This window comes from Aethalodelphis obliquidens, unplaced genomic scaffold (assembly GCF_003676395.1).
Source record: "Aethalodelphis obliquidens isolate GAN/ISIS:26980383/991018 unplaced genomic scaffold, ASM367639v1 scaffold60, whole genome shotgun sequence".
In the NCBI taxonomy this organism is placed as follows: domain Eukaryota; kingdom Metazoa; phylum Chordata; class Mammalia; order Artiodactyla; family Delphinidae; genus Aethalodelphis; species Aethalodelphis obliquidens.
The window spans coordinates 11,950,032-11,969,836 of NW_020838004.1; the positions used below are offsets into that span (position 1 = coordinate 11,950,032).

The 19,805-nt window shown below is 37.0% G+C and overlaps 1 protein-coding gene across 1 annotated transcript; it reads right to left on the minus strand.

The window, feature by feature from the left end:
* Window positions 1-1,968: 1,968 nt before the first annotated feature.
* On the minus strand, window positions 1,969-16,333 carry MMP7 (matrix metallopeptidase 7). The gene is made up of 6 exons (XM_027087794.1): window positions 16,215-16,333; window positions 13,477-13,703; window positions 13,243-13,391; window positions 11,766-11,894; window positions 4,316-4,477; window positions 1,969-2,145 (listed from the first exon to the last, which is right to left on the minus strand). Exons 1-6 carry the CDS (start codon window positions 16,329-16,331, stop codon window positions 2,117-2,119), a joined length of 813 nt encoding a protein of 270 aa, XP_026943595.1. The 5' UTR covers window positions 16,332-16,333; the 3' UTR covers window positions 1,969-2,116.
* Window positions 16,334-19,805: the final 3,472 nt, after the last annotated feature.

Below are 19,805 nucleotides of genomic sequence, written 5' to 3' on the forward strand. Positions count from 1 at the left end.
GAAAATTCAACTTCTGTGCTCAGTTAGAGCTTAACTTCATAGGGTTAAGATTGGAGTATGTGGTGAGATATATAACAGAATCCATATATCAGATACCATAGGAGAGCCATTCAAGCTACTGTGTCAGGGATTTGCAAGCAACAGACATAAACTGACTCTTGCTAACATAAGCAAAAGACAAAATTTATTAGAAGGCAATGCAGTCAGCTGCAAAACATGGAAGAGACGCCCCGTACCTAAGCTGTTTGTAGGACAGGACCCAAGGCAGCTTCAGAGATTTATCTGGGTGCAGGAATGAATAGGCGGTGTCTCCAAAACTCACTACCAGGGTGAATCAGTGTCTGGTGTTTTCAGAGGGAGTGTCTGATAGGCCAAACTTGGGTCCTGTACTCCCTTCTCAGCCCTGGCAGCATGTGGCATACTCAAGTATGTCTCACTAAGATAATATACAAAGGGGAAAGACTGTCCCTGTCCCAAAAAGTAGGGTGAAGGGATGCTGGGCAGGTAAAAACAATATCCACTTCAGCTACAAGATAGATATTGCCTTCTGCTGCCCAAACCAAAATGCAAACAGGCAAACAAACAAACAAAATGCTTTAATCACAGGACACATTTGTTTACTGCAAAATTTAACCTCTCTTGGTCTGTTTTGTCATCTACAAAGTGAGGAGCTTAAATTTAATGACTTCTTCCTTTTTATTTTTATTATAGACCTATTCCCTTATGTTTTAAGAGAGTCTTTGAATATATAACTCATTTTGCCTAGGTTGTAGATTCCGCCCCTCATTTTGTCTGTCCCTGGAATGGCTCCTTTAATGGTTTTGGTGGTATTTCTGAGTTTTGGATTATTGATCCATTTTGGGCGAAAAAAAATCCTTAAATGAAATTTTAAAAAATGAATACATCTTTTCAGGGTGCTTATGTGTGGCATAATTTGTATTAGTAAGAAAGTAAATTACAATTATTTATCCCTCTATTTGTAGAGAAAACCATGCATGGGTGCAGGGAGTATGGAGGAGGAACGGCTGAAATGGAAAAGCCTTTGCCAGCTCTGTGTCCTGCTAAAGGATTAAGCCCCGCATAGAGAGTGTTTTTACCACAGAAATACAGTAGCGAATCTCTGTGCATGGAGAGGGAGAGCTACTTGAACCTCAGGAAATGAGTGTCTGAGGGAAGTCAGAAGGACTGGGGTTTAGAGATTTGAGGATTAGGGAGAGATGTGGTAGGAGGTTGGAACCTGCAGAGGTAGGTGGCCAGTGGGAAATTCCTGATGCTGGGATGGGTAAAGGATTTGAAGGGTGAGGATAATATCTAATTTGAGTTTAGTTCAATTTCGTTGTCCTTGTGCAATGTAAAATCTCACCGTTGATGCAAATCTTCAGCAGTGTCAACAATCTGACAAAAGCCTTGTAGGACTGGTTTGGAGAAAGTAAAAGAGAAGAGAGTGAGATTGATATTTGGGTTGTGATGGGGCAGAGGAAAGGGAACACAGAGCAGCTGTGGTCGGAGAGATGCCATGAAGTCAGTTCAGGGTCAGGAACTTGGTGCCAGAAGGAACTATGAGAATGTAAATCCCTGGGAATTCACACACATTTTGTGGGAAGATTTGGACTTCCCAGAATACTCAGAGTGAGGGATTGGACCAAAGGATGAGAGGAACTTAAGGTACCTTTGGGTTATACTATCTTGGTTTATACTATACTGTACTGTACTGCACTATACTATACTATACTATACTATACCTTACCCAACTAGTGATAGGGTGAGGTGCAGCTGAAGTCCCAAAATAATGTGGTGGGGTTATTTAATTCTTTTTTCTGGTCTTAGTCTTAGCATATCTTCTCTTGCCACAGAAACAGTATTTCCAAATGGAAATTATTTTACCATGGAATAAAAATTTTATTTATCTATGTATTTAACATTTATTGACATCCACCAAGTGCATGTTGCTTGAGGAGAGTCATAGATGAGGGGGAGAGAGATGTACGAAAACCAACCACAATACAAGGATGGAGGCAGCAAGGGGTAAATGGAGTGCAGCAACAGTGTTCTTTAATTCTGGTTGGGAACAACTATATAGAATCCAATGAATGAATGTGTGTTCTCGCTGAAGTTTCTAATTTTTTCTTGAATCATTTCTCTTTCCTGTGAAGAGACAAAATAAGAACATTCTGACAACGTATAAAACATATTAAAAAATCCTAAGACTATAAAAACACAAGAAATGTCACAGTATGTACAGTCCATCATTCACCCAGCCCAGTTTCTGTGCCTGGGACAACAGTTCTGAAGAACAACCTCCAAAGGCTAAAAAGGCAACACTGTATGGAGTGTAGTCCCTGGGTGGTCAGATATCTTTGCACCCTGTCTTTTCACTCTGTCATTTTACCAGCCATGTGATCTTGTGTAAGTTATTACTTAGCTTCTCTTCATGTTAGATTACCAGCCTGTAAAATGAGGACAGTAACAACTCATTGGATTGTTGAATTAAATAAGCTATTGCACATGAAATGCCTGGTACACTATAAAAACTTGATGCATTTTAGCTATTATTTTTATTATTCTGAAAGGAACGTTGGGAATTTTATATCCATGAGTTTAACCACATTCTTTTGAATTTATATTTTCTGCTCACATCACTTATTGTATTAATAAACTACCTACATTAAAAACCTATGTAATTAAATCTTACTTTCATTTGTCCAGAAGCTACCTCTTTCCAACTTTGACTAGAGGCACTTCACTGTCTAATACTTAAGGATTTAATGCACTAATCCATCTTCTTTATGTTAAATCTAATCAGTCTGCCGAAGAACGTTTTTCAGGCCCTTTCTAATTTTCTTAAGGTTCAAAGATAGTTATACATGCCATAGAGTATTCTGTAAGTTCCATAGTTTTATATAAGGGGAGGTACTATTTTCTGTTTTGTTGGTGTTGACTTTACCAACAATTGTCAGTGTTTCGTGAACTTTTTTGGACAGCAGCAGCTCCTTAAGTCAGAACTTTGTGGTACAGTTAATGGTATTTTCCAAAACGTGTTCTCTGAAATGCTATTCTGAGAGGGCTCAATGGGTGTGCCACAAAAAGGATTATAATTTGGGAAGCACTGAGTTAAATGACAGTTTGTTAGATCATTTTTAACATCCTCTGCACTTTAAATACAGTAGGTAGTGGTTTTTGAACTTGTTTCTCCAAAGCATCTTTTTTTGGGGAATTGTCTGGTAGGATCAGTGTTCTGGGAACACAGTTTGGGAGATGCTGATTGATAGTAAGTTATAGGTTCAACGGATAGCTTAAATCCATTATCCTACAGGAGTAATTTCCCCCTGAGGACATTACATTATTTATTATGTGGAAGCACTTTCATTGCTCTTCTAAACATTCAGAGACTCTTATGTTATCTTTTTGCCGAATATTCTTATCATCCTGGTAATTTGCTGGAAAGGTTTAATTATATCTGTGTACTTAAAGATATCATTCTGTATGTATTTTCTTTTCCAAATTGCTTTTAGAAGCATACTAAGTAGTGATAGGCTGAAATATGAAGTAGAAAGAATGTGAAATCATGCAGCCCTGGCTTGGAATCTTTGTTCAAGAATTCAGCAGCTTCTTGTCCTTGGACGATTTATTTAGCTTCTTTGACTCTTACTGTTCTCATCTTTATCTAGAGACATGGCTTTTTATCCTTGTCCTTTGATTCCTTTCTCACATTACTCTTTTTGACTTGATCAAGCAAATACAAATCAGTTTATTCTTTTAAATTGAATTTGAAACTTGATTAAAACAAAAAAGTGTAGATTGGGACATGGTATATTCATACCCATCATGACCAGCAATAATAAGAAGTCACTGTCTATGGTTAACCCATTTCCCTATGCATATATACAGGCAGGAAAAATTGGGTAACTTTTAAGCACCTAGGGCCAAACCCTTGGGAGCAGGAAGCTACGGGGGAAGGTGTTATGTTCCTCTGTCCGTCCCTATGGGGGAGGCTCCCTAAAGTATTTGAACCAAGCAAGAAAGAAGAGTGAGTGGCAGCTTATAAAAAACGTTTGAGAGCATCATTTTCATGATTTCACCAAATGATACTATATTACTTAAAACTTAAAATCAATATCCTCATAGTATAAAATAGCATGATTAAATTTCAAGTATCTAATGTCTCAAATTTCTCCCCTCAATAGGCTTTTAGATATAAAAGTTCCAGTGTGTTTTTCCAAGTAAATACCTATTTCCCAGTCTTTCTCATTCAAGCCTACCCAAAGGAGGCAATGTCTTAAGGAGACATTGGAAATATGGAAATCATAAATATTACCATATAATTTCTGAATTCCATTGATATCATCCTGTGAAAGTTTGAAATTCTTGTAATTGCCTTCTCCATAAGTTGGATACATCACAGCATTAGGATCAGATGAATGATCCAGACCCAAGGAATGGCCAAGTTCATGAGTTGCAGTATACAGGAAATTAACTCCTGCAACAAAAGAGACATACAGTAACTGTAAAAAATAACTATATATATAATAAAATCAAAATAGATAATAATAAAAATAAAATAACTATAAAATACCTAACCATTTAAATTCTCCATAGTTAGCTTATTTGTTTCCAGGCCTTCACAAGGGCGGAAGGTTTAGAAGAGGAATCAGAATAGTAGTTCTTTCCTCAATACATAAGGCAAGTGCTAACAGCCATGAAAGGGGACATCAACAGTAACACAGTCATAGTAGGGGACTTAAACAACTCACTTTCACCAATGGACAGATCATCCAAAATGAAAATAAATAAGGAAACACAAGCTTTAAATGATACATTAAACAAGATGTACTTAATTGATATTTATAGGACATTCCATCCAAAAAAACCAGAATACACTTTCTTCTCAAGTGCTCCTGGAACATTCTCTAGGATAGATCATATCTTGGGTCACAAATCAAGCCTTGGTAAATTTAAGAAAATTGAAATCATATCAAGTATCTTTTCCAACCACAACATTATGAGACTAGATATCAATTACAGGAAAAAATCTGTAAAAAATACAAACACATGGAGGCTAAAAAATACACTACTAAATAACCAAGAGATCACTGAAGAAATAAAAGAGGAAATAAATAAAATACCTAGAAACATATGAAAATGAAAACACGATGACCCAAAACCTATGGGATGCAGCAAAAGCAGTTCTAAGAGGGAAGTTTATAGCAATACAATCCTATCTCAAGAAACAAGAAACATCTCAAATCAACAACCTAACCTTACACCTAAAGCAATTAGAGAAAGAAAGAACAAAAAAAACCCCGAAAGTCAGCAGAAGGAAAGAAATCATAAAGATCAGATCAGAAATAAATGAAAAAGAAATGAAGGAAACAATAGCAAAGATCAATAAAAATAAAAGCTGGATTTTTCAGAGATAAACAAAATTGATAAACCATGAGCCAGACTCATCAAGACAAAAGGGAAGACTCAAATCAACAGAATTAGAAATGAAACAGGAGAAGTAACAACTGACACTGCAGAAATACAAAAGATCATGAGAGATTACTACAAGCAACTATATGCCAATACAATGGACAACCTGGAAGAAATGGACAAATTCTTAGAAAAGCACAACCTTATGAGACTGAACCAGGAAGAAATAGAAAATATAAACAGACCAATCACAAGCACTGATATTGAAATTATGATTAAAAACCTTCCAACAAACAAAAGCTCAGGACCAGATGGCTTCAAAGGCAAAGTCTATCAAACATTTAAAGAAGAGCTAACACCTATCCTTCTCAAACTATTCCAAAATATAGCAGAGGCAGGAACACTCCTAAACTCATTCTAAGAGGCCACCATCACCCTGATACCAAAACCAGACAAAGATGTCACAAAAAAAGAAAACTACAAGCCAATATCACTGATGAACATAGATGCAAAAATCCTCAACAAAATACTAGCAAACAGAATCCAATAGCACATTAAAAGGATCATACACCATGATCGAGTGGATTTTATCCCAGGAATGCAAGGATTCTTCAATATACTCAAATCAGTCAGTGAGATACACCATATTAACAAACTGAAGAATAAAAACCATATGATCATCTCAATAGATGCAGAAAAAGCTTTTGACAAAATTCAACACCCATTTATGATAAAAACCCTCCAGAAAGTAGTCATAGAGGGAACTTGTGTCAACATAATAAAGGCCATATATGACAAACCCACAGCCAACATCATTCTCAATGGTGAAAAACTGAACCCATTTACACTAAGATGAGGAAGAAGATAAGGTTGCCCACCCTCACCACTATTATTCAACATAGTTTTGGAAGTTTTAGCCACAGCAATCAGAGAAGAAAAAGAAATAAAAAGAATCCAAATCAGAAAAGAAGAAGTAAAGCTGTCACTGTTTGCAGATGACATAATACTATACATAGAGAATCCTAACGATGCTACCAGAAAACTACTAATGCTAATCAATGAATGTGGTAGAGTAGCAAGATACAAAATTAATGCACAGAAATCTCTTGCATTCCTATATGCTAATGACGAAAAATCTGAAAGAGAAATTGAGGAAACACTCCCATTTACCGCTGCAACAAAAAGAATAAAGTATCTAGGAATAAACCTACCTGAGGAGACAAAAGACCTGTATGCAGAAAACTATAGGACTCTTATGAAAGAAATGAAAGAGGATACAAACATATGGAGGGATATACCATGTTCTTGGATTGGAAGAATCAACATTGTGAAAATGACTATACTACCAAAAGCAATCTACAGATTCAACGCAATCCCTATCAAATTACCAACGGCATTTTTCACAGAACTAGAACAAATAATTTCACATTTGTACAGAAGCACAAAAGACCCTGAATAGCCAAAGCAATATTGAGAAAGAAAAATGGAGCTGGAGAAATCAGGCTCCCTGACTTCAGACTACAGTACAAAGCTACAGTAATCAAGACAGTATGGTACTGACACAAAAACAGAAATATAGACCAATGGGACAGGATAGAAAGCCCAGAGATAAACCCATGCACCTATGGTCACCTTATCTTTGACAAAGGGGGTAAGAATATACAATGGAGAAAAGACAGCCTCTTCAATAAGTGGTGCTGGGAAAACTGGACAGCTACATGTAAAAGAATGAAATTAGAACACTCCATAACACCATACACAAAAATAAACTCCAAATGGATTAAAGACCTAAATGTAAGGCCAGAAACTATAAAACTCTTAGAGGAAAACATAGGCAGAACACTCTATGACATAAATCACAGCAAGATCCTTTTTGACCCACCTCCTAGAGAAATGGAAATAAAAACAAAAATAAACAAATGGGACCTAATGAAACTTAAAAGCTTTTGCACACACAGCAAAGGAAACCATAAACAAGACCAAAAGACAACCCTCAGAATGGGAGAAAATATTTGCAAATGAAGCAACTGACAAAGGATTAATCTCCAAAATATACAAGCAGCTCATGCAGTTCAATATCAAAAAATCAAACAACCCAGTCCAAAAATGGGCAGAAGACCTAAAAAGACATTTCTCTAAACAAGATATACAGATTGCCAACAAACACATGAAAGGATGTTCAACATCACTAATCATTAGAGAAATGCAAATCAAAACTACAATGAGGTATCACCTCACACCAGTCAGAATGGCCATCATCAAAATATCTAGAAGCAATAAATGCAGGGGGGGAGTGAGGAGAAAAGGGAACCCTCTTGCACTGTTGGTGGGAATGTAAATTGGTACAGCCACTATGGAGGTTCCTTAAACAACTAAAAATAGAACTAGCATACGACTCAGCAATCCCACTGCTGGGCATATACCCAGAGAGAGCCATAATTCAAAAAGAGCCATGTACCCAATATTCATTGCAGCACTATTTACAGTAGCCAGGAAGCAACCTAAGTGTCCATCGACAGATGAATAGGTAAAAAGATGTGGCACTTATATACAATGGAATATTACTCAGCCATAAAAAGAAACGAAATTGAGTTATTTGTAGCGAGGTGGATGGACCTACATTCTGTCATACAGAATGAAATAAGTCAGAAAGAGAAAAACAAGTACCGTATGCTAACACATATATATGGAATCTTAAAAAAAAAAAAAAAAGGGTTCTGAAGAACCTCAGAGTAGGACAGGAATAAAGATGCAGACATAGAGAATGGACTTGAGGACATGGGGAGGGGCAAGGGTAAGCTGGGATGAAGTGAGAGAGTGGCATGGACATATATACCCTACCAAATGTAAAATAGAGAGCTATTGGAAAGCAGCCACACAGAACAGGGAGATCAGCTTGGTGCTTTTTAACCACCTAGAGGGGTGAGATAGGTAGGGTAGGAGGGAGACGCAAGAAGGAGGAGTTATGGTGTTATATGTATACGTATAGCTGATTCACTTTGTTATGCAGCAGAAACTAGCACACCACTGTAAAGCAATTATACTCCAATAAAGATGTTAAAAAATGCAGATGTGGTACATTTATATGATGGAATACTACTCAGCCATAGAAAATAATGAAATAATGCCATTAGCAGCAACATGGATGGACCTGAGATATCATACTAAGTGAAATAAGAAAAAGACAAATGCCATCTGATATCACTTATATGTGGAATCTAAAATATGACACAAATGAACATATCTATGAAACAAAAACAGACTCACAGACATTGAGAGCAGACTCATGGTTGCCAAGTGGGGGTGTGGGAGGGAAGGATTGGGAGTTTGGGATTAGCAGATGCAAACCATTATATATAGAATGGATAAACAACAAGTTCCTACTGTAAAGCACAGGGAACTCTATTCAATATCCTGTGATAAACCATAATGGAAAAGTATATGAAAAAGAATATGTGTATAACTGAATGACTTTGCAGTACAGCAGAAATTAACACAACACTAAATCAACTATACTTCAACAAAGTTTTAAAAAAAAGAATAGTAGTGCTTTAATCTCATCACTTTTTTTTAATATAATGTATTTCTGCCTATTTGCTTCTTATGTAATCACTCAGATAGCAGTATTCAGTAGAGGAAAGCAAAGGCTTCTAAGTATTGTATAAAGACCTGGTTTTGAAACCCAGCTCTGCTACTTACTAGCTGGACAACTTTGGACAAATTAATGGGTATTTCTGAGTCTCAGTTCCTCATCTGTTAAATGGAGATAGTAATTCCTACCTTGTCGATTTGTCATAATGAGTTTCCCAATATCTGGAAAATAATAATGGCTATTCAATAAATGATAGTGACTTTGAATAGCAGGAGAGAGAAAGTTGGCTTTGAGAAAGCACGACCATAAGGCAGGAACTCCAGGCGATGCTGGGATTTGCTTTTGATTTGTTAAAGTGTATTATGTATGTGCTCTCTCTCCCTCAGACTCATAGAAAGGCTTTGCAAATAAGGGGGAAGGTGTGAATGTGTTTGAGTGGCCAGAGTTCCAATTGTGGTGCATTAGATTGAAGGAAGCTGTCTTTAGCTTACCTTGAGTGGGAAGAAGGAAGAATGACAAAGGTATGCAAGATGTGAAACGGAAGCAGTGTCATAATTTTACATAGGTTAGATTTTCACAGCAAGGCATCACTGTAGTGGTGAATTCCCATTGCTAAACACGAGTACTCATTTCACTTTCAGGGCCAGTAACCAGTAGCCACTTTTTAAAAAATGTACAGTGGAGAAAGGACAGCCTCTTCAATAAGTGGTGCTGGGAAAACTGGACAGGTACATGTAAAAGTATGAGATTAGATCACTCCCTAACACCATACACAAAAATAAGCTCAAAATGGATTAAAGACCTAAATGTAAGGCCAGAAACTATCAAGCTCTTAGAGGAAAACATAGGCAGAACACTCTATGACATAAATCACAGCAAGATCCTTTTTGACCCACCTCCTAGAGAAATGGAAATAAAAACAAAAATAAACAAATGGGACCTAATGAAACTTCAAAGCTTTTGCACAGCAAAGGAAACCATAAACAAGACCAAAAGACAACCCTCAGAATGGGAGAAAATATTTGCAAATGAAGCAACTGACAAAGGATTAATCTCCAAAATTTACAAGCAGCTCATGCAGCTCAATAACAAAAAAACAAACAACCCAATCCAAAAATGGGCAGAAGACCTAAATCGACATTTCTCCAAAGAAGATATACAGACTGCCAACAAACACATGAAAGAATGCTCAACATCATTAATCATTAGAGAAACGCAAATCGAAACTACAATGAGATATCATCTCACACCAGTCAGAATGGCCATCAACAAAAAATCTGGAAACAATAAATGCTGGAGAGGGTGTGGAAGAAAGGGAACACTCTTGCACTGCTGGTGGGAATGTGAATTAGTACAGCCACTATGGAGAACAGTATGGAGGTTCCTTAAAAAACTACAAATAGAACTACCATATGACCCAGCAATCCCACTACTGGGCATATACCCTGAGAAAACCATAATTCAAAAAGAGTCATGTACCAAAATGTTCATTGCAGCTCTATTTACAATAGCCCGGAGATGGAAACAACCTAAGTGTCCATCATCGGATGAATGGATAAAGAAGATGTGGCACGTATATACAATGGAATATTAGCCATAAAAAGAAACGAAATTGAGCTATTTGTAATGAGGTGGATGGACCTAGAGTCTGTCATACAGAGTGAAGTAAGTCAGAAAGAGAAATACAAATACCGTATGCTAACACATATATATGGAATTTAAGAAAAAAAAATGTCATGAAGAACCTAGGGGTAAGACAGGGATAAAGACACAGACCTACTAGAGAGTGGACTTGAGGATATGGGGAGGGGGAAGGGTAAACTGTGACAAAGTGAGAGAGTGGCATGGACATATATACACTCCCAAACGTAAAATAGCTAGCTAGTGGGAAGCAGCCCCATAGCACAGGGAGATCAGCCTGATGCTTTGTGACCACCTAGTGGGGTGGGATAGGGAGGGTGGGAAGGAGGGAGACGCAAGAAGGGAGAGATATGGGGACATATGTATATGTATAACTGATTCACTTTGTTATAAAGCAGAAACTAACACACCATTGTAAAGCAATTATACTCCAATAAAGATGTTAAAAAAAAAAAAAAAAGCATTGTCTCCAGTTAGGGTTATTTATCTAGAGCTTCTCTTCATTAGTTTTCTGTTTTGTCTATGATCTTCTACTTTGTAAAGTGATGAATATGATAGGCTGGGTTATGGTGTGGGTTCTTTCTGAAAAACAGTGAATAATATCAGAACTGTATATACTTCTCAAATATCATAGTCTCTGCTCCTCTTTCACCTTCAATTAAAAAACTTATTTTGGGGATATATATAGAAGGGCTATAATTTATTGAATTATTAATATATACCAAGCACTGTGCTAAGCACTGCATAAGCATTATCTCATTTAATTCCAACAGCAATCCTGTGAGGTAGGAATTATTTATAGTCCCATTTCATAGATAAGGAAACTGAGGCTCAGAGAAGTTAAATAACTTGCCCAAAGACACAAAGTGAGTAATTGGTAGAGGTAAAGCAAATTGAACCCAACATTTTTTGACTCTGTAGCCTGAGTATCTATCTTCTATATATGGAGCATTATGAGCATATTAAATGCAATAATGCATTTAAAGCACAGAGGTGGCAGTTAGCAAGTGCTCAATAACTATTATTAATTGCTTTCAATTGTCAAATTAAAGATAGTTAAGTATAAAAAGTTCAGGATTTTAAAAAGGATATGTAGTGGAAGAGATTTGGGATGCTGTACCTATACTGCTAGCATCAGTCCAGCGTTCATCCTCATCAAAGTGAGCATCTCCTCCCAGGCCTGGCCCAGGTGGAAAGGCATGAGCCAGTGTGTTTCCTGGCCCATCAAATGGGTCGGGGTCCCCGTGAGCTGAAAGAAAAAGTGGTAATTGCCTTTAGTGACTGAATTTATCTCCAGTCATTTCATCTTTTAGTTTATAGTACATGATTATTGAGGTTAGAAAGATTAGCCCCAAGCAGTCAGCTGCATACACAGGGTGGTTTGGGTGTTTATTTGTCACAGGGACTTTTTCTTTCACAGAACCACTGCTCATCCCTGATAACCACCACATGTTGAAAGCTTACTGATATGGACTTTAAATACATTCACATCCTACTTATGGTGGCATCTACATCAGTGTTATGCTACAACATCAGTGTTATGTTTGATCATTTTCCTTAGCTGGATGGTGGCAGAGTGCACAATGAGTTTGAGTACTGGATTCAGCAGATAACTGCATACCATTTAATATACGTTTTCTTAAAAACCCAGCTTTTTCTTTGCGGATGTAGTAGACAGTCCCTTGAAGAACTGTGCTCAAGGTGTCTTAAAATAGATTTTGATAGTGCTTTTATTTGTGATGCAGAGACATTTATTTTCAAATTGGTGTCAGGCCATATCCAGTTTATCCAGTTCTTGAAAAACATGGAGTGCCATGATCAGTGCTTTTCTGTAAGGTTTTCTTCAGTCTTGTTAATATTGTGGTTGAAGCTCAAATTTCGGCTAAATTCACAGCACCCAGGAAGTTTAACATTAAAGCAGGCCAAAAAGACCAACATTTTCCTCTAAATTTGCACCATGCAACACCAGCAATTAATAGCAGTTCATGTATATGGGTTATATCTCCTTAAGCCCTTTAATATGAAAGTTCTTTATTTTCTACTTTTTACTACATGAAGGGTGTTGGCAATAAGCCACAGGGACTGTTCACTTCTTGGAGACCACTTAAGGCCTTTGGAAGTTGTAACCTCTTCTTTTGGTTTAATGTTGATGTTAGTTAGATATATTTTAAACTGTCCCATAAATATATATGTATATCATGATTCATGTTACAAAACAGAGGTTGGCAAACATTTTCTGTGAAGGACCAGATTTGTGGGCTTGAAGACCTCTGTCGGAATTGCTAAAGTCTGCCATTGTAGCCCCAAAGCACTCATAGACAATAGGTAATTGAAGGACCATGGCTGTGTTCTAATAACTATTTACAGGTTTGGCTCATGGGCCATAGTTTGCCATCTTCTGCTATAAAAAGTGGCTCGAAGTTAATGGACTAGAAAAAGTGTAAGAACATTGATCTTTAATGAGATGATCTATCTATCTATCATCTATCATCTATCTATATCTCTTTAAAGATTTTTAAATCCCAGAAAGAGGAGGGCACTGATATAAATAACAAGCAAAATAGCACACAGGATCAGCCTGCAGGAATCTTCCTTACCTCCTCTTGCAAAGCCAATCATGATATCAGCAATTCCCCAGCTAACTCTCTTGAAGCTCAGTGGGATCTCTTTGCTCCACACGTTGAAGGCCTTTGCCACTAATTGATTCACTATGACATGTGGTAAGTCTCGAGTATATGACACGATCCTGGTAGAAAACAAGAAAACAATGTTTGACCTTTTAGGAAATAGGCTTTACTGTTTTTGCTAAAATGAGCCAAAGCAAAACTAACCTGTAGGTGACCACTTTGGAAGTCCATTTTGGGCGATCTGGGAATAGGGAATATTCTGCAACATCTGGCACTCCACATCTGGGCTTCCGCATGATTTCTATAATGTGGGAGCTTAATGTTCCAGTTATAGGCAGGCGAAAAAATTTTTGCATCTGCTTGAGTTTGACTTCTAAACTATTGGGGTCCCTTATTTTTGAATCAGATGGATAAAATCTTTTCAGATAGTCCTATTGGAAAGAGAGTAATTGATCTATAATTCTTGTTTATTGTCTTCTTTTAGCTCAGAAGTCTTCACATCTTTGCTTCTGACTCCTGTGGACCCAAATAGTAGTGTGAAGGCAGAATACTTACATAGTAAACAAGTAAAACAAGAGTGCATTAATGAAAAGAAAACTTAATATTGATGATGAAGCACTGCCATTTCATTTCATGAGCAAAAGAGTCCCTCCATTTTTCTTTTATCCCATTAAACGTTTTGAAGAGACACACACTGTATACTTTATAAAACATAGACTTGTTTGTAATAGCCAATCAGGAAGAGTGCCCAGTGTGCCCTCAAGGGGCACAGCTGAGACCTCCCCTTGGCATCAGAGACCCTATGGGGAGGTCCAAAGTCACCCAGCTCTTCCTAAAATTCTCTGGAGATCAGATCCCAGCTGAGGTTAAAGGTCTTAATATTTTAGTCCTGGGAAAGGTTATTATGACATTATTTTGTTTTATATACGTATTCTCCAGGTGAAGAAATCAGAACTCTTAGTAACTAAATGATTTGCCCTGGGGTCACATGTTAAGTTAGTAGCAGAACTGGCTCTGAGTTTCTTGACTGCCAGGCCAGTGCTCTTTCCATGGCTAACTCCTTAATAAAACCCTCTTTGTGAGACTGCAGGATAAAGCAGGTCTCTCAGGTGTATTCCATGGGCAATTGGGTCCCTGGGAATTTCTTAAAGGACACTAGTGAATGGGTATGAGGGTGGCAGTCCAGCAGCCTAAATAGGAAAAAATAGAAAGTGAATGAAATAACAACAGCAGCAAAGGACTTTTATTAAGCACTTAGTAGTGCCAGGGACTATAACAGGAGCTTTACATTACTTATCTCATTTAAACCTCATAACCACCCTGTGAAGTAAGGTATGGCATTATTTTCCTATTTCACATTTGAAGAATCATGGCTCAGGAGAGTGAAATAAGTTGCAGGAGGTCACCCCATGAGTAACCAAAGGAGCTGGTATTTGAACTTGTGTTCTGATTCCAAAGCCCATTTCATCAGAAAAATGTATAGTGTTATATAATGTGTGATAATATCTTTGAAATGATTTAAACATTGGCTCACTCATTTGCAATCTAATTTGGAGTAGGTGGTAATGTTTACTTGTCTGAGAACCGCTTAGGAGTATGCCCTTTATATAAGTAACCTTAGCAATATTGTGCTCTGTCTTCCTGTTACCAACGACTGTATTTCATTCAATACAACAAACACTTATTGTTCACCCATGACAATTAGCAATTAATCCCTGATTTGAAAACAAATACCTCATTTTTTTCCCTTCCAGAGCTACAGGCTTTACAAAGACACCCTTTGTAAGAAATCTCTCTGCATCCTTAAGATGAATTTTCCTGCCTTCCTTTAAACCTAGAGAACCTCCCTCTGGTTTATTGGCAACGTGCACCATGGGTAAAGGGACTCAATACTCTTGCAAGTGTACTCCTTCTGTAGAGTCCATTAGGTGGACCCATATGAAATTGCTCCTTTGGAGAAAAAAAAACCTGTCAAATATCACTGATTTCATATGGTTCAGTCCAATGTATTAGATGGACTTTTAAAAAGTCAAAGTTAGTGTGAAATAAAACACAACTTTTCTTATGCTTAAGGCTTAAATTTATAAACAATACTTAGGAGTAGATGTCCCATTATTTTACCAGGTAATAATTACTTACACTTATTAGACTACTTATTAAGTAGTATATTGGAAAGAACATGATTTTTGAACCAGAACTTGTCCTTGATTCTTATCTCTACAGTTAGTAAGTATGTGAATTAACCTTACTTTCGTTTCTTCTTTTTCCCAGGATAGAGCTAAGGATTCAATGACACAATATATATGAAGTACTTTATAATCTGCAATTGTTACATACATGATAATTGGTATTGTTACCACTTCCTTTATGCTCTAGAATAATCCTGTGAGGTATAAAACACAGTATTATTGTCTCTATTAGATATATGAGAAAACAAAGTCAGAAGTTCATGCCTTGCCCATCATCATTGGCTTGTCAGTGGGAGGACTGCAACTTATACCCTCATTTTTTCTTTTCAAGTCTCTCCATCACAAGCAGTCCTCATCTTAAGAGGCAACACTTTGCTCATTATGAGAAAAATTTCAAGTTACAATAAATAATAGTAGCAATAAGGACTTCAGTTTATTGAATATGTCTCAGGTACTCTGTAAAGTGCTTCACAACACCCCCATTTGGTTGATATCATTATATTATCCAACTTCCAAATTAGAAAACTGAAGCTCAGAGAAGTTTAATAACATTCCTGTGTTCATCTACACAGTTGAGTGGAGGAGATGGAACTTGAATCCACTTTGGGAAGGCTCCAAAGCTTGCTCTTAACAGCTACTTGATTAAAACATATATTACCTATATAATCAGAAAAATTATTAAAATTGAAAAACATACTTCCTAATGCTGATGGTGAGCCTGTGGAGGCCCAGGTGAGTGGGCCAGTGACATACCTGAGCCTGTTCCCACGGCAGCTCACTCATGCCTCCTGCCTTCTGGGGAAGCTGCAGGGCCAGGGTGCCAGGCAGCACACTCACAGCGTACAGCACGGTCAGCACGGCCAGCTGCATAGCTGCTGTCCAGAGATGATTGCTCTCAGACTTACGGTTGGTTTGGTGTTTTTTGCCACAGGCTGGAGAAATTTATATAGCTTCTCAGACTTGAATGTGGAAATAGGTGACGCATTTGAGTGTTTTCTTTCTTTTTAGTGTCTACAGAACTTTGAAAGTATTATCTTTTATTAATGACAATGAGGAAGTATTATGTTTTTATTGGCAGGAAGCACACAATGTGTTTGTTTTTCAAAGGATTTTTCTCCCACCTGTCTTCTGTATAAATTTGACCCATGAAATTTTAAATTTAACACACTTTATTTGCCAGAATCAAATTGCTACTTAGACATGTCTTCTCAGTTTAAAAATTTGGGGAGCATTATTCAGGACATATTTTATCTTAACATAATTTTTAAAAAATTTGAAATGCATGGAAAAGTACGTAAAAGATACAAATACTCAAATCACTATTAAGCAAACATTTTGTAACAGTCTCCAAAGTCATAGAGGGGAATGATGGGAGGAGTGGCAAGTGGAAATGCTCTGCTGTGATTGGGTCGGTGGCCATCGTAAAGCCTGTGCTCCACTCCCTCACCTTCCAGGTACATTAGTGGAGCCCTGAGAATTCCCTCTTCAAGTCTCCCTTTAATCAGATTATTTCTTTTCTTAGTGGTCAACATCACTTGAATTCCTCTTGAATTACATGAAAAAATATTAAACAAAAAAAAACTTCAGGCATGGGCTTGCCTGTTCATCTACCATACTTACCATGCTTCACATTCTGTAGTTGCAGGTTTCTCCAAAGCTGGCCTTCAACTTGGAAATCACTTTCTCCACTCTTTCTCTTCCAATCACCCTGACACTGGCTGCTGACCAGCCACCACTTGGGCTAGTTTGGTCCTCAGCACACATAATGGTTATGCTACATATAGCAATTAAAGACCCATGACCTAGAGATTCTAGTCCATTTACTTCAATTTTCCTGAAGATGAAACTGAAGCCAAGACAACAGGTTCACTTATTTCTCCAAGGCTCACACAGCCAGTTAATAGTAGTCCTGACTCCCAGTCCAGTGCTTTTTGTGTCATATCACACTACCTATTCATTTTGTCATTATATAGAATACACATTTCTTGAGAGAGCACGTGGCTTTTTTACTATAATAAGTCATGGGAAACTCCCCAAATATGCTGGAGCTGAAAAATATAATAGAGGTCTTTGGCCTCCTTAGGTAGGTTTATTCCAGGTATTTTATTCTTTTTGTTGCAGCAGTAAATGGAAGTGTTTCCTTAATTTCTCTTTCAGATTTTTCATAATTAGTGTATAGGAATGCAAGAGATTTCTGTGCATTAACTTTGTATCCTGCTACTTTACCAAATTCATTGATTAGCTCTAGTAGTTTTCTGTTAGCATCTTTAGGATTCTCTATGTATAGTATTATGTCATCTGCAAACAGTGACAGTTTCACTTCTTTTCCGATTTGGATTCCTTTTATTTCTTTTTATTCTCTGATTGCTGTGGCTAAAACTTCCAAAACTATGTTGAATAAGTGGTGAGAGTGGGCAACCTTGTCTTGTTCCTGATCTTAGTGGAGATGGTTTGAGTTTTTCACCATTGAGAACGATGTTGGCTGTGGGTTTGTCTTACATGTCCTTTATTATGTTGACGTAAGTTCCCTCTATGCCTACTTTCTGGAGAGTTTTTATCATAAATGGGTGTTGAATTTTGCCAAAAGCTTTTCCTGCATCTATTGAGATGATCATATGGTTTTTCTCCTTCAATTTGTTAATATGGTTTATCACATTAATTTATTTGCATATAGTGAAGAATCCTTGCATTCCTGGGATAAAATCCACTCGATCATGGTGTATGATCCTTTTAATGTGCTGTTGGATTCTGTTTGCTAGTATTTTGTTGAGGATTTTTGCATCTATGTTCATCAGTGATATTGGCCTGTAGTTTTCTTTTTTTGTGACATCTTTGTCTGGTTTTGGTATCAGGGTGCTGGTGGCCTCTTAGAGTGTGTTTGGGAGTGTTCCTCCCTCTGCTATATTTTGGAAGAGTTTGAGAAGGATAGGTGTTAGCTCTTCTTTAAATGTTTGATAGAATTTCCCTGTGAAACCATCTGGTCCTGGGCTTTTGTTTGTTGGAAGGTTTTTAATCATAATTTCAATATCAGTGCTTGTGATTGGTCTGTTTATATTTTCTATTTCTTCCTGGTTCAGTCTTGGAAGGTTGTGCTTTTCTAAGAATTTGTCCATTTCTTCCAGGTTGTCCATTGTATTGGCATATAGTTGCTTGTAGTAATCTCTCATGATCCTTTGTATTTCTGCAGTGTCAGTTGTTACTTCTCCTCTTCATTTCTAATTCTGTTGATTTGAGTCTTTTCCCTTTTTTTCTTGATGAGTCTGGCTAATGGTTTATCAATTTTGCTTATTTTCTCAAAGACTAGCTTTTATTTTTATTGATCTTTGCTATTGTTTCCTTCATTTCTTTTTCATTTATTTCTGATCTGATTTTTATGATTTCTTTCCTTCTGCTAACTTTGGGGATTTTTTCTTCTTTTATCTCTAATAGCTTTAGGTGTAAGGTTAGGTTTTTTACTTCAGATTTTTCTTATTTCTTGAGTTAGGATTTTCTTGCTATAAACTTCCCTCCTAGAACTGCTTTTGCTGCATCCCATAGGTTTTGGGTCATCGTGTTTTCATTGTCATATGTTTCTAAGTATTTTTTGATTTCCTCTTTGATTTCTTCAGTGATCTCTTGGTTATTTAGTAGCATATTGTTTAGCCTCTATGTTTTTTGTGTTTTTTACAATTTATTTTCCTGTAACTGATATCTAGTCTCATAGCGTTGTGGTCGGAAAAGATACTTGATACGATTTCAATTTTCTTAAATTTACCAAGGCTTGATTTGTGACCCAAGATATGATCTATCCTGGAGAATGTTCCATGAGCACTTGAGAAGAAAGTGTATTCTGTTGGTTTTGGATGGGATGTCTTATAAATATCAATTAAGTCTATCTTGTTTAATGTGTCATTTAAAGCTTGTGTTTCCTTATTTATTTTCATTTTTGTTGATCTGTCCATTGGTGAAAGTGGGGTGTTAAAGTCCCCTACTATGATTGTGTTACTGTTGATTTCCCCTTTTATGGCTGTTAGCAATTGCCTTATGTATTGAGGTGCTCCTATGTTGGGTGCATAAATATTTACAATTGTTATATATTCTTCTTGGATTGATCCCTTGATCATTATGTAGTGTCCTTCTTTGTCTCTTGTAATAGTCTTTATTTTAAAGTCTTTTTTGTCTGATATGAGAATTGCTACTCCAGCTTTCTTTTGATCTCAATTTGCATGGAATATCTTTTTCCATCCTCTCACTTTCAGTCTGTATGTGTCACTAGGTCTCAAGTGGGTCTCTTGTAGACAGCATATATATGGATCTTGTTTTTGTATCCATTCAGCAAGCCTCTGTCTTTTGGTTGGAGCATTT

Excerpts from the sequence above, each read along its gene's own strand:
- MMP7 (XM_027087794.1), bottom strand. The coding sequence starts at position 16,331 with ATGCAGCTGGCCGTGCTGACCGTGCTGTACGCTGTGAGTGTGCTGCCT. Across the intron at positions 13,392-13,476 it reads TCCAAAGTGGTCACCTACAG|GATCGTGTCATATACTCGAG; the intron begins GTTAGTTTTGCT and ends GTTTTCTACCAG. Across the intron at positions 4,478-11,765 it reads GACTGATGCTAGCAGTATAG|GAGTTAATTTCCTGTATACT; the intron begins GTACAGCATCCC and ends CTTTTGTTGCAG.